The sequence below is a fragment of the Cornus florida genome, unplaced genomic scaffold (genome assembly GCF_030987335.1).
Source record: "Cornus florida cultivar Cherokee Brave unplaced genomic scaffold, ASM3098733v1 CherokeeBrave_3.0.0_Hap2_Chr01, whole genome shotgun sequence".
Taxonomy (NCBI): Eukaryota; Viridiplantae; Streptophyta; class Magnoliopsida; order Cornales; family Cornaceae; genus Cornus; species Cornus florida.
Genome location: NW_026775571.1, coordinates 74,129,376 through 74,145,458, shown reverse-complemented (window position 1 = coordinate 74,145,458; position 16,083 = coordinate 74,129,376). Strand labels below are relative to the sequence as shown.

Sequence of the window (16,083 nt, the reverse complement as noted above, 5' to 3'; positions counted from 1 at the left end):
AAGTGTTCCAAGTGAACAAAGGTTTGCATTGTGAAAATCGAACAGGAACATCAAAGTGAACAAAGGTAACTGGGGGAGAAGGAGTTTCCAATGTGAAATACCAACAATTTTAACCCAAATCTAAACCGAAAAGAACAAATATCCAATATCACCTATAAATGACGTTTTCCGTAGAAATGATATTTATGTAGATTTCAATGATCTTTCAATACAGAAGAAAAAGTTCAGTAATTATTAAATATAGGACTTCAATCGTCAACTAAAGAAGGTTTGCAGATTTGATTATGGGAAGTCAAGGACTTTCGACAAAAATGTCAAATAACTAAAGAAGATTTGATTATGGGAAGTCAAGGACTTTCAACAAACCAACAGGCCCAAAAAAAAAAAATTGGACTTTCGACATATATCAAATGAAAGTACATCTACTTTGCCCCCTTGGTGCAGCAGTGATGGTTGGAGAGGGAGCCTCTAAGTGCTAGACTATTAATATCTAGCGTTTGAGTGTGAGTTCGATTCTCCTCCACTCTATAAATTTCTGACTTAAAATGCTACACAGAAGTGCATATCTTGCCGGATCTTCTTCCACAATGGTATGGAATAATAGTTTCATTGGGTAGATACACAAATCACTTTCAATACGGAAGCCGAGTAGATACACAAATCACTTTCAATACGAGAAGCCAAGTAGGCAATTTGGTGAGAGTGGAGATAAAAAATAATAATAATAAATAAATAGAATTAAACTTATAATCTTTTTATGAAAATATCTATTTTAATCACTTTCAATACGAGAAGCCAAGTAGGCAATTTGGTGAGAGTGGAGATAAAAAATAATAATAATAAATAAATAGAATTAAACTTATAATCTTTTTATGAAAATATCTATTTTCCGGGAGAGTGATAAGATATCCCGACACAATTGTTTAATCACAATAGAATAGTCTTACGTTGAACTCGAACTCGTAACTTCCAAGTCATAATAGAGCAACCTTAACATTATCCCAAAGCTCATTGTCGCCTATCTACCACATAAATTGTCAAATTAGTGAGATGATTCCTTTTTTTTTATCCCCGCTCAAGTCTATATTGCAATGGTTTTCATAACACACAGAGAGAGAGAGAGAGTAATGATTTTGAGTTTCTTATTTATCCAACTACAACCAGGGATGATAAACATAAACATGACACCACTAACAAATAACAAAGACCTCTTTTACATATGGAACCAGACTTATAGTTAAAACTTTAAATGTAAAGCAACACATAAACACAGAAATCATCAAAATCCCTGGAATCCAAAAGCAACACCAGTTTGCTTTTGCAAGTCCTGCAAGGTCAAAAAAAAAAAAAAAAAAGAGTAGTCAGATTATATAAATTCCAGGTAATTTCAGTAGCTTTAAAATATTTTTAGATTATTGATTTCATAATGACTAACTAAGAATTTACTGTGGTTGGGGTCACATCATTTGTAAATAGAAATTTATAAAGAGCCTGATGAAGCTTTTAAACTGACAATACTAGTTTTAGAACAGATAATTCACACAAAATTTTATGTTCTTTTTTTTTTTTTTTTTCCCTAGAAAGAATATAGTATAAAATAAACAAATCTAATTTTCAATGTGGTCCAGTTTAGAATATGAAAGAGGTAACAAAACAGTAGACATTTTTTTGGTTCAATTTGTCCAGTCTGATTTTTGTGAAAACAAAAGCTTACAAAGTAAAATTTCCAAGTGCCAATTATGAATGTGTACTTCTTTTGAATATTACCCCATTTGCAATTTAAAGTGATAAATTAGTTATAACAAGGTAGAGTACCACATCAAACCTTCATGTTCAAGAAGAACCCAACAAATTTTGTATGTCTTTCTGCAAAAAGGAAAAGAAATAGAACATCGATCAATTGCAATTCTTACACGTCCTAAGAACCATAGATCATTACCAATATATATATATATATATCGCACAAACCTCAATTTGTAAAGGTGATGTCCTAGGACCATATCTCTCTACAACCTTCCCTTCTTTGTTCACCAAAAACTTAGTGAAGTTCCATTTGATGCCGTCTACGAGCAGCCCACCTTTCTCTGATTTTAGGTACTTGTAGAGGGGTGCTGCATTCTTTCCATTCACATCAATCTACAACATCCCAAAAAAGTTCTTGTAAGAAAATTACATTTTCAATATACTCTTTGATCCCTAGCTTATACAATGACCAGAAAGATAACAAGAACAAACAATCCAAATTTTGTAACTTCGTAGGAATAAATATCATTTCGGTCTCCTAGATAAACAGGACTTCCACCATACATGCCTGCATCCAAAACTTGTTTGGACTGAACAATTGAAGTAGCCCATGTTTATATATTTGAGGAGGAGTCACAAGGCCATTGAGCCAATTTCGAGATGGAACTCAATATAATTACCATTTTCATCATTATTTAATCTTTATAAACAGAAAAAGGAACCATATATGTGTATATAGCATCTTCGTTCAAAACAATATTCGTGCCATATTGACTTAATGACTTCTATGATACTTCAATGCTAATATACTTTCTACATTGTTGAAATTGACAGTCACACAGTATAAATTCCAACCGCTTAATATTCACATTGTAGTTAGGCTGTTGACTATTATTTTCTATGTATTAAATCAAACAAACAAATTTAACAGTTTTAATCACATTATTTTAGCAAATACAGGTGATAATGAAGGTACTAAAAGAGCAACAATACAAGGTTTTTACCGTTACATTTTTATACATACTTGTTCTGCTATCCATTTCCACTGCAGAACACAATACATGTCCACGTCCATGGGATCACGGGCTTTTCTTATGCTCAAGGATCTCTAAGGTGAAATGTGTATGAATTGTGGATTTCAGGGCCTCCATACATATCTAGCAAAATATCTGGCACAAGCAAGGGGGTGGATTCCCAGTGTTCTTCCCTAATGATGCCTACATACCGTGCACTTACATATTTACGAATTACAAGTAGCATGTTGATTAAGTCCGAGTTTATTTACTCACCTTAACAAATTGACTGTTTCTGAGATGTCATTTTCTACAGAAAGATATACATGAAAAATCCAAGGTTTCAGTTTTAGTGTTACTTTTTATATTATGTACATTAAGAGTTCCAATTTGTAATAAAATCAATGTTCTCAATTTTGTGCGTGCATACATGTATTTTTACAAGAGCTTTTTTTATGTTGCAAGGACATGTTGCATCAGACAATAACACATTGTTCTGTTTCAAGAACATGCTTAGAAGCTTTATGTGGCACAATACCTGTTCTATTTTTAAGATTAAAAGTCGAACAAGAAAAAAGTGAGCAAGCTCCGCTACTCTGGTCTGAATCACTATTTTATATGATCCACTTCTCATATATTTTATAAAATCTTACTAAAAATGATTACCTTATCAAATATTGGGAACTCGGCTTTGAACATAGTGCAGGCAGTTTCCTGAATCTCCTCATTAGTTCCTGGCTCTTGCCAACCAAACTGGTTGCAAGGAAATGCCAAGATCTCCAAACCTGCCACAGAAATACCAGGCACGGCATTACGAATCTCAATTAATCTCTCAGGAGTAGAAGGAAACACACGGATATATAAATGGAAACATACACATCAGTGAATCTAAAGAACGATTACTGACCTTGGTCTTTGTATTTTTCATATAAAATGTTCAATTCTTTGTAGTTTGATTGTGTTAAACCACTGCAAAAGAAGGACCAAAAGCCAGAAAGTGAAAAGATAGTTTGAACAGCTTAAATATGGAAGGGGAATTTACTTCTCAATGTAAATTATACCCCAAGTAATAAGTAGGCTTGAAGAAATAAGTAGCATTTGCACTCCTAAAGTTTGAAACTACGGGTATATAATGGATATCTAGTACAATGTAATCTAGTAAGATCAAACAGACAAAAAAGCTACTTATACCCCAAGTAACCAAGTAAATTTTGAGAATTATGCAGCATTTCTCACTCCTGGCGTTCAGAAGTGAGGATCTAGAAATGTATATTCAACCATCGGATCCGGGTGTTGTATATTGCTGAATGGACATATCAGCATCACACTTAAAAATACGGTGTTCTAACTCTGCCCATGACTTGCATTGGCAACTTTACCCAGCGTAATGGGCATACCTCACCTCAGTTGGCACTAGTAGTTTGTTAATTCGAAGGTTCAATTTATATGGTAGAATCATTTCCCTATAGAACTTCCACAGCCAAAGGAAATGACTAGGAATATACTAATTATGAAGTTGTCAAAGCTTTACACAAGCTGTGTAGTGCAGTCATCGACCGTTTTAGAGGAATTGTTCCTATAAAAGTTGGTTCAAATATCTCAGTTACGCTACTTGGGAAAAACATCACGCTGGTCGGCCTTGTTAATGTCACTTTGTCAATTTCAAAATAGAGAACATTATAATTTACTACAAAACAAAGCCTCAAGCAGAAAGAAAACCAATCAATATACATAGTTGTCGTGGGTTTTTCCTTTTTAATGGCTCAATAATATTCACCGTATCAAACGTAACTTGTGCTATGTTTAGAGTTGTTGGCTTCTGAAAAAGTTCAGAACCCCTCGTAATCTTAAAGACATGGATTTTCAATGAAACTAAATCATCAGCCCCATAATGGTTCATTATCAGTTTGAAGATTACATAAAGTGTCTTTTTTATACATTTTACTAGTCCCTATGACAATGGAATTATCTTCTATCAGGGATCGGTCTAAAGGATGGCTTTTGCATCTTAAAATGCCACATAAATACAATAATCGGAAACATATTCGTGTGTGACATCTACAATGCCTCCTATGTACATTTTAACTTCACACCTCAAAATCCATTTCTGGATTATGAAATTCCATCAATAAGCTCTTACAATCAAGTACAAAATCGAGAACTTCAATGCAACTTTCTTTCTTTTTATTTTTCTCTGTCCCTAACATTCATCATCATTACAACCAATGTGAGAAAGCATCACTAACTTTGTTCTAATTCCTTCACCAACTACCTAAGAGCAGTGTTGTCAAAGGCGCGTCTCTAGGCTCCAGGCTCATACAGGCACGACACTTGCCCAGGTGTGCCTTTAATATGGAAAACCGATGCTTTAACAATAACTTAATTTTTCAATTGTGTGCCTTGCTTCACTTAGGCGCATGCCTCGGCTCGCGCCGTAGTGTGCCCCATCGGCCTTTGATAACACTGACATAGAGTTGAATAATCTACATTAGGATTAATTAAGCCATTAGGGATTCACAATTTATTATTATGACAGAACATCCTCCACCCCCGCCCCCCCATTTACGGCTTTAAAGTTTCCATATGGGGTTGTCCTAAAGATTCCAAAAGGTACTGTTAGTGTTCCTTGGTGACCTTGCAAGATCAAACAACCAGCATCTAGTGTATCATGTAATTCCATGAATGGATATGGTAAGCAAACAAAGCAACTGAAAAAAATACAAAATTCGGAAATTGTGTATTTGATGATCAAAATAAATTGGAGATGGATTGAGAGATCGAAACAAACCATTTCGAAGCAACATTCACTATTAGAAGCACCTTCCCACCGTAATTGCCCAGGGGCACATCATTTCCGCGAATGTCCTGCACTTCAATTAGTCAACAAGTGCATATGGAACCAACCAAAAAAAAAAAAAAAACAGGAACAAGTGGGGTTAAAGTCCCATAGTGCGCATTTCTGAGTGTTTGTGACTGTGGGAGTATTTACCTAACTAAAAAAAAAAAAAAAAGGAAAAAGTGAAGTGTCCCAACAGGACCAAGGAGTAAAAAGTAGAAAGAATTTGAGACAGTAAAAGAGGAATACTAGAAGATGAAGGGAAGAGGAGAATTCGGAACATGTTCCACAAGATTTATATTTTTCTTCCCTTTATTCTCTAAATCCAAACAAGCACCATGTAGGGGCAGACACAACACATCAAACTTTCTTTCTTTTCTTTTTTATTCTCAGAATCCAAACAAAGCACAAATAAGAAAGAGGCAAGAGAACTCAAAAGTAATATCCCCTAACTCTTCACACATACACACACACACACACACACATATATATATATAGAGAGAGAGAGAGGGAATAAAAGCATCAACTAGAGCCATCACTAACATCACAAAACAAAAAACTAAAGAATGAAAGATCTAAAGACAGATATATACATATAACCAAAAAAAATTGACATTAACTGGTGAGAAACCTAATTTATAAGCTAAAGATGAACTCAAAAATCAAAGCAAAAGAAACAAATATTCATGAGTGCATTTCAGAATAAATGAGAATTAAAAAAGAAAACATAAAAAAATAATACCTTAACAGTGAAATCATAAATGGATTTGGGGGTTTCTTCAGCCATATTTTTGAGAAAAAAGGAGATGGGGGTATCAGTACAATAACACCAAAGCAAAGCCCAGAAGCAGGTGATGCCCTGTTGGTGTATATCCCCACCATATAAAACAGGTATATATAGTCAAAAAAAAAAAAAAAAAAAATTTAATTCATTTATTCTATTGGAGAAATTTCTAGAGAAAAGAATACAAGCAAAGTTTGCTTGTTTGTTTGAAATGGAAGTTTGAATTTGACAATTAACATGGAGTATATTTTTCCATCAATATGAGATCAGGTGGCTGCTAAATGCTAATTAAAACAGGGTGGTGGCACTGGAGGAACAAGCTGTTTCATAGATATTGTCAAAATCCAATCAGTTAATGCCACGTAATCAAGAGACTTTGAAAAAAAAAATATTACTCGCAGAAAACTCCTCATGCACTCATTTTTCATAATAAAGGATTCTAATTTTCTGCTAATGTCTGGATAGCTTATTGTGAATTTTAGAGTGTGAAGCTCGACTAATAATTTTTGTAGAATAATTTTCAACAAGTTGTTCAACAAATCGTTTGAATTAGTTATATAATAGTTTTTACATTTTTTAAGAACTATTTTTGTTTTTCAATTTTTGAATAGAAAATTAAAACAAATAAGCCCATAAAACTGAAAAACAGATTCACAAAATTACAAATAAATAAACTTATTTTAAATAAGCAATTTTTAACTCATTTTTTTCAAAAACTGTCAAATAAATAATTTTTTTATTGAGAAGTGAATCAAATAGGTAATTCTAATTCTAAGGGGCCTTGTCATTCGTATCTTAAAATGGATTACAGGAGTTTGAGTCTCAAAAAATATAAAATAAAGTGTGTAAGTAGTGTGTGCATTATTCTTTTCAATAAAAAATATAGATTATAATAACAAAAGTCCATTACCACACTACATAAGGAAAATAATTTTTTTATTATTTTATTGGATAAACATTTATGTGAAATCTGTGTTCCTGTTAACTACTCTCATAAATACAAAAGATGTCAAATTACTACATCTTTTCCATAATTAATGAGAATGTGATAATTAACTGAAATATAAAAACGGAATCTCAATTTTAAAAAGGGTAAATTATACTTACCATCCTTAAAATTTAGACAAATTTCACATGAGTGGAGCAAATTCTAGAGTAGAAAATAGAAGCAAAGCTTTCTTATTTGAAATGGAAGTTTTTTTATTTTTTCAAAATTGTACAACCAAAAATATTAATACTTGTTTAACACCGATATGTGGCCACCTGGACATTATGTGACAAAATAATTGGAATATTAAATGCTTTCTTGTATAGCTAAAAGTTTTTATAAAATAATTTGTACAAAATTGTTGAACAAAATGGTTTGTTTAAGTTATTGGATAATAGTTTTTACAACTTTTAAGAATTTTTTTGGTTCTTCAATTTTTGAATAAAATAATAAAACAAATCAGCCCATAAAACTAAAAAACAGATTCACAAAAATATGTCAAAGTTATCTAAGATCATAGTCGAATTTAATCCAATACCGACACTCTTATTAAATTAATATTTTATTTTATATGCAGACGTAAACATATGATCCCGACACGATATCGTCATTTATACATGATGGGTGTGTAAGGAAACTAACAAAAATAAATTTTTTTTTTTATTGAATGAACATTTATGTGAAATCTGTCCCAACTCTCAACGAATCCCATAAGTACAAAATACGTCAAAGTACCACATTGATAAAATACGTCGATTTGAGAGGGATTGTGATGTGACAGCTATTAATATGTAAATAGAAATATGGAAGATTATGTTTGAAAAAAAAAAAAAAAATTTCAACCATCTGCTTTAAGTAATTTAAAAAAATAGAGGTTAAGCCTTCTAGAAGATACATGTGATTATAATATATAAATGGCCCTCATATTTATTATTAGATTGAGTTAAAGTCTTTTAGTTTTGAAAAAATTAAAACATGAAAAAATATCGTTTATCCTCAATGAGATCTTTTAGGTACATATATATCACTTTTTTGTGTTGCACAAAAAATAATACTTATATACAAAAAAAAAAAAAAAAAAAAAAAAAGTTATACATACGTGATAAAAGTGGTATTGTTGTGACCAAAATAAAAGTGACATGTAATGCACAAAAAGTAATACCTACTCAAAGCGGTATTTTAGTAAAGGTAAATAATATTTTTTCATGTCCATCTCAGCATTTTAGTTAACTTCATTTTTTTTTAAACTATAAGATTATGACTCCACTAAATGATAAATACAAGATATTAGCACCATTTATATGTAATAATCACAAGATATATTGTCCGATTGTAATATCTTTTCATCTACATTTTTTAAAATAAAGGCTTTTATTGGTGGATTTTGTTGCAAATATATTAACGTCATGTTTATAATTTATAGGGTAAGCCTCATTAAACCCATTTTCTATTTATCTTTTGTAATGAACTCTCCTTTTTTTTTTTTCCGTCAAAAATACCCCCTTAACTATCCGAGCAGTGATTTAGCTGACAGACATTATTTGGATATTGAGTTTTTTCAGATTTTTTAAAACGAAATTGCCAATGTACCTATTTTATGTATACGTTATGCATCATTCTTCTTCTTGCTAAGTTTCTTTTGTTTAGCCATGATATATATATATATAATTTATATTTAGATATTATATTATTATATATATCATTATAATATTATATATAATATATACTATTAAATATTAGTTACACTATCTTTGCATTTTCAACTAACTTGGAGACCCATAGGAATCTGGATCTTTCTTTAAAATTTATCTGCTAATTTATTTATTTTTAGAATTATATTGTAGATTCATTACTTTGGTTTTTATTAATTTCCATTTTATACGGATTTATTAAATTTATTTATCTTTTACAACTAACGAAAATAATAATTACATATTCTCCGAGGGCAACGTGATGTTAAGGCTATGTTTGGTAGGGTGGGTTTAAAGGGAAAGGATAATATTAGTTATGAAGGAAATGGAATGGAAGGGAAGGGAATGATAATTTTAATTTGGTATTATATTTGGTTGACTAAGGAAGGAAAAGAAAGGGAAGGAGAATAATTATGTTTAGGGAAAGAAAGAGAAGGATAAGAAGGAGAATTATTTTAATAAATTTACTATTATGCCCTTTTATATTTTAAAATATATATTTGTCTCCTTTTGATATTTTAAAATATATATATATATATATATAGTTATGAAGGAAATGGAATGGAAGGGAAGTGAATGATAATTTTAATTTGGTATTATATTTGGTTGACTAAGGAAGGAAAAGAAAGGGAAGGAGAATAATTATGTTTAGGAAAAGAAAGGGAAGGATAAGAAGGAGAATTATTTTAATAAATTTACTATTATGCCCTTTTATATTTTAAAATATATATTTGTCTCCTTTTGATATTTTAAAATATATATATATATATATATATATATATATATATATATATATATATATATATTCGTTCTCAACTCCATCTCTTTGCTCAACGCCGACCTTCTCTCTCTCTCTCTGCAACTACAAACTGACCCCCTCTTTCTCTCTCTCTCTGCAACTACAAACCGACATATTGGGCTTCCTGTGACGGCCCAAGTTTTGTAAACCCGGTGCGTTAGTGATAACCCCATGGTATGTCATATGCAAAAATATAACCCTTCAATGCATTAATCCACATATCTTCCATAGGCAACAATGAAGTTCAAAATTATCATACATTTCACATAAGTGTCTTTGGCCCTTGGCCTCATTACAACCACATTCCAAGAGTGTCAAAAGGTGCACTTAAGTACACATTACATAACTTAGACAATAAGTACAAGTTTTATCAAAGTAAGCAAAAGTAGGACAAGGTATTCTGACATGTGCATATTCTATGTCATCAAAATACTTCAAGAACTCTAGTAAGTCTAAGAATATTGTGCATCCCACACTAAGGCTTCTTTACCTGCAAAACACCCATTAACTCAGGGGTGAGTAAACAAGTTTACTCGTAGGAAATGCATGGGTTTATTTGTGTACCAAGTTACAATCCAATACCATTTAATTCATGCTATTAAGTAACAATAGAACTTTCAACATGATACAATGGGATGTAATTTCACAAAGCTAATAACTTGGAATTTAAATGCGAAATCAAACTAAAGTGGTTACTTGGACGTCACGCCGGATCAAACTGACAATGTGGTTACTTTAGGGTTACTAGCTCATGGGTTACCTCCCTATGTGCGCATTAAACAATATAAAGGGACAATCCCCCGTACTAGAACCAAGTTCTAGCCGTAGCCAAACAACGACATCCCCAAGTTTCCAAAATCAACAAATTGTGCAACAACGTATATATATCAACATGTATATACAAGATATCAACTATTTACCAAGTACAATCCAATTTTGGAAACTTATACAATACATGTTTAAAGTCTACAACTACTGTGGCATGAAAGATGTAAAATACAAAGTGTGCAATTACTTACACATAACAACAATATATTCAATAAGGAAAAACATATTCTCATGAATATAAAAATAACAACTATGTTATCCAATGCTCAAAAGTAATCAAGTGAGCATACACTAAATCCAAATCCAAATCCATGATTTAAATATAAAAACAACTTCCAAAATGCAATTAAATCCATGGAGTAATAAAATAGAATTTAATTAAACATAAATAGTTAAATTCTCTAAATTCCAAGTTAATCCCAAATAACGTCAATTTAATATATATTGAAGGACATGTCATGGTCATCACATATATAACATCAAATGACAAGTTAAGTAATTAAAACATTTAAAACAAAATTAATCAAACTAATTAATTAATTCCCTCTAGATTTTTAAACAATTCCAAATGCCCTCAATTTAATCTATGTTAGATAACATGCCAAGGCCTATCCAAATATCACATTACATCATGATTTCATGCTTGCTATCACCATGTGAATTAAACTTTTACAAAAGATAAATATTAAATAAATTTTGCAATTCTTATCCAAATGCTCCAAATTTAATATATGTTGTAGTACATGTCATGGTTATTATATAAATCACTTCAAAACTTAATTTAAGTCATAGGAGCATATAAATAAAAATTAATTAAATTAATTCACTAATCCCTCTAGATTTTAAAACAACTCTAAATGACCTCAAATTAACATAAGTTATGAATCAAGCCATGGTCATCTTATTTATCAAGTCTAAAGTGAATTACATACAAGTTACAATTAATCATTTATTTCTCATTTTAATACAAGACAAGCATATAACTTAGATATCACTATAGGAACAAATAAAATCACTTGAAAAATAAATGATAACACCCCCTACCTCACAAGAGGATTGTTCCTCTTGAATCCAAGGGAAACAAGCTTAAAAATGGAAAACCAAACAAAGGTTTTGTAGAAGAAGGGCCTCAAAATTTAAAGTCAAAGCTTAAGGTTTTAAGCTTTCTTCAATGGAGTCTAGGGTTCTTACTTCTTATGTGTAGGATAATGTGAAAATGAAAAAGATGAAATGTGAGTGGAGGATTTAGAGGTCCTCCACTCACTAAGTGAACCTACACCATGGTCAACACACACACAAAATGCAAGACTAATTGTGAGCCCTACACTTGTCATCATCCTAAGGTTCCCTTCTAGAATTAATCCTAAGCATACACTTGTCAACCATCAAAGCCAACTAGTGGTCCAATCCTAGGTCAACAAGTGGATGAATCTTCATCCTCCATGTGTCATGAGATTAAGCCTCCAAGTGGTTCCACCACAAAATCAACAAGTGGCATCATAGGAATGTGACACTTGTCACATTTTTCGGAAATTACAAAAAGGTACTTTTTGAAAATATCTTCCAATTTAATTTGCAAAATGGTCCCTAAGACGAAAAATAATTACTTTACTTAATTACCCAAAAACCCCTCAAGTTAAAGATAATTACAAAAAGTCTTGTTTTCATAACTTTTACAAAGAAAGTAAGCATTTAATATGCATTTCTACAAAAGTAAAAATGTAGATGTCATGGAATTTAAATATCATGGACGTATGCAAAATCGGAATCAAATCCGAGTACAAAAAATGAGGTTATGCAAGTAAAAGCGAAAAACGAGAAGATGACAAAATAAGGAAAAGAAGAAAAAATGAATAGTGTCAAAAAAACAAAAAAATGTGGAAATGACTCGGTCCTCAAAGGAAGTTGTCAATTCAAAGGAAAGAGTTTCAGAAACCATTTCCGAGCACTCGAGACGATACTAAGAAGCGGGAAATCGAACCCGAAAAGGAAAAGACAATGAAAAAAATTTATCCTCAAAATTTGAAGAAAGAGAAATAAATGAAAATGACCGGGTCATTACACTTCCTTTGGTCGATCGCTGATTTGGGTTTCCTTTGGTCGATTGCTTTTTACAAGATCTGTCTGTTCTCGTTCTCAACGCCGAACTTTTTTCTCTATCTCTCTCTCTCTTTCTCCAACTACAAATTACTGCAAGAATCAAAACTTCAAACCCATTTCGGCATCATTTCAGATTGTTCAAAAAATCAAAACTCAATTTCAGATCGTTCAAAAAATCAAAACCCATATCGATCAACACCTATATCAGATTGTTCAAAAAATCAAAACCTATATCAGTTTCCATCGCCTGCTGTTCCAATTCGGGTTCGCCGTCAAGCTTCGCCGTTCAAGCTTCCCCCCCCCCCCCTTTCTCTTTGTGCAACTACTACATCAACTAAGGGTAAAATTGACATTTGTAATCACACACCAAGCCTCTCCTTCCCTTTCCCTTCATTTCCTTCCATTTTTTAGAGGTTAAGAAATTCACTGTTTAAGGCACAAGTTAACCCTCCAAACTCTTCCCTTCCCTTTTCTTTCCTTCCAACAATTTTTGCCAAACACAAATTTTTATTCCCACTCCATCACCTTCCCTTCCCTTTCCTCCCATTTTCACTCTACCAAACTGACCCTAAAAGAGATGGTTTCCCTTCTTTGGCCCCACCTTAACGAGTCTCTAATATCCCACCAAGATGTCCCCAAATTGCTATAAACACATCTTGATCTACTGTTGTAAATATAATGTTTCAGGTTTCGTTCATTGGGATGAACACACCTCTTCTTCTTTTCTTTTCTTTTTTTGGTGTAAACTTGAGCCATTACCACAATACCAACAACACAATAGGGCAGAAAGGGAAAGATGGGACATTATTTCTTACATAAAATCTCACAAGGACCCTAATTCATATATATATTTTTTTTATAAAAAAAACTCCAATAAAATCAAATGCAACTTCAAATTTTAAATAATTAAAAGAAAAAAAAAAGTAATATTAATCCTAAGAAAAACAATACTGTGCAAAAATAAAAAGAACAATCAAATTGCACTGTTTCCATGAGTAGATTTCCAAACAGGCCTAATGGGTATTTTAGTCAATAATTATTTTATTTTTCTTTCAATTAACTTCCATTTATTAATTCACCCCTTAGATAGTTGAGGGGATTTTTTGATTAAAAATAAAAAATAAAAAAGAGAAACTTAGTGCAAAACATAAATAAAAAAGGGGGATTAATTTTGTTCACCCTAATTTATAATATACAAGTTTTAAAAGTTATCTCCTTGATTGAATTTTGCTCCCCATTAACCATATACAAGCTTTGCAAGTTATCTACTGAATTGAAATTTGCTCCCTATTAATGGTTTAAACGCACTAAATTAAAATAGTAAATACTCATTGACCGAATAATATTAATAACTGGTATGTCAAACTCATTCAATATATACTTCATCGGAAGGGAGAATTGCAATTATTTTTGACAACCGCAGAACCGTTTATTGGTGTGCCTTAATGAATGGTATTAAATTTAGTCATTTCATCCCAAAATAATTGCTAATTGGCTTCAAAACATATAAAGTGTGAAGTAACAAACAATGAAGTCATGTAACAAGATGCTTTGGGGGGAGGGAGGGGGGGGGGCAGAAATATAGCCATCCCTGCCCCTTCACGTTGATCCCATGAGACTATTCACTTATTTATTGGTGTGTAAGAAATTTATACATTAATTAAATCTTAATTTTTGAATATAAAATAATAAATTACCTTTTTAGTATCAAATTTTGACCGTTTAATCATTTTATGTAATTCTTGCTGAAATTGCTCAAAATATTATATATACATCTCAATATTTATACATAATTATGACAAATAAATCTCGTGATTGTATTAGTATTTTATATTAAAAATGTTCGATATATTTACTATTCCTTTTTATTTATTTATATATATACAAAATGTCGAGATATTATTGACCCATACTCTCTGTCGATGGAATTTATAGTCCTTGTGAGAAGGGAGTTTTTGGTTATTCCATATGAAAATGGTAACAGGAAACTTGTTTTTGCTGATATGGTGTGGGACACGTGTGTCGTGTGTATGGATATAGATTGGTAACGTGCATGTGCATGGTTCATATACACTATCCATATTTGGAAAATATATTGGGTTACCCGCGAAAGAAAATTCATTATACAGAGAAATATTGTAGTTCTCAACATTTGAAAATTTGTTCAAAATTATTTTGTATAGACTGATTTATTATATTTTAATTGATCGAGTATAATAATAACATGATGTGCCCTGCTCATTCTATACTTACTGTAGGGGTGAATATTCATGTTCGTGGGTCATAATTATGTCGTGTCGGTGTAAAGGTATTGTACTAAACAATTAATTAAAAAGTCGATCCATTTAATAATCGTGTCAAGAACCCTTAACACTAACCTGACCTATTTATTAAACGGATAAACGTGTTAACTCATTTAATGACTTTTTTATCAAAACGAGACATTTAATATTTAATCAAATAATAAATAATAAAAAAATTTGTCAAAATTAACCAAAATATTCAAAATGAAAAGAAAAATCATAAAGCGTAAATAAGGTTCATGTTAAAATGACTCAACTATTTATAATAATTGGGTTTAAACAGGTAATATATTACATAAGTCATATTCACGACTATAACATGTTGAGTTAAACGGATCATAAACGGGTTAAACTCCTCAATCCTAATCCGACACGGTGAAGTAAATGAATTAATCGTATTAACTGGATTATGACCCAAACACGTTTAAAGTTAATTTAAATCTACTTATCTTATTTCGTATTCAAATCACATTGACGAATCGTATCGTAATTTTACACCCCTAACTTATTCCCCCAAAGTATAAGATACCGGAGGCTGATGGTGAAATTGTTTTCATGAGGTAGTTGGGCATATGGTTGCCATTTAAAACAAATAAATTAATGTAATCTGAAAATAACACGAGCAAATCATCCTAATGGGCCTACAGATTCAAAATTTTGTAACAACCATAGTAAGGACACGGAAGCCGCATGAGTGTCATTTATTGGTGTACCACGAGACCTGAGGTGGTTTGAGTGTTATGACCTCCACGTATACCTTAGACATATGTTATGCTATTCGTGTTATTAACAGATGAATAATAATTTATTTATTTACATATTTATTTTTGTTCTTATTAAACTTGAACTCTCATGTTTTGTTTTTTAAAATTTGAAAAAGTATCATTAGACTATAAAATTTTTCATGATATCGTTTAATCAGTCAATAAAACTCGTTGGTATCATTGGTGCATTGATTTTTTTTTTCCCTCCACATGGTTCAAGTCCTAAAAAGAGCA

At 31.5% G+C, this 16,083-nt stretch overlaps 1 protein-coding gene across 2 annotated transcripts; it reads right to left on the bottom strand.

Moving 5' to 3' along the window:
- Positions 1–1,120: 1,120 nt before the first annotated feature.
- Positions 1,121–6,609, bottom strand: LOC132301012 (probable glutathione peroxidase 2). 2 transcript variants are annotated; one of them, XM_059798314.1, is made up of 7 exons: positions 6,335–6,609; positions 5,545–5,621; positions 3,664–3,725; positions 3,423–3,541; positions 1,969–2,136; positions 1,816–1,866; positions 1,121–1,327 (listed from the first exon to the last, which is right to left on the bottom strand). In XM_059798314.1, exons 1-6 carry the CDS (start codon positions 6,377–6,379, stop codon positions 1,834–1,836), a joined length of 504 nt encoding a protein of 167 aa, XP_059654297.1. In that variant the 5' UTR covers positions 6,380–6,609; the 3' UTR covers positions 1,121–1,327; positions 1,816–1,833. The 2 variants fall into 2 exon arrangements, with proteins under 2 accessions (XP_059654297.1, XP_059654293.1); XM_059798310.1 differs by having other exon boundaries at positions 1,826–1,866; positions 6,335–6,607.
- Positions 6,610–16,083: the final 9,474 nt, after the last annotated feature.

Excerpts from the sequence above, each read along its gene's own strand:
- LOC132301012 (XM_059798314.1), bottom strand. The coding sequence starts at position 6,379 with ATGGCTGAAGAAACCCCCAAATCCATTTATGATTTCACTGTTAAG. Across the intron at positions 3,726-5,544 it reads GTGAATGTTGCTTCGAAATG|TGGTTTAACACAATCAAACT; the intron begins GTTTGTTTCGAT and ends CTTCTTTTGCAG. Across the intron at positions 1,867-1,968 it reads CATCACCTTTACAAATTGAG|AAAGACATACAAAATTTGTT; the intron begins GTTTGTGCGATA and ends TCCTTTTTGCAG.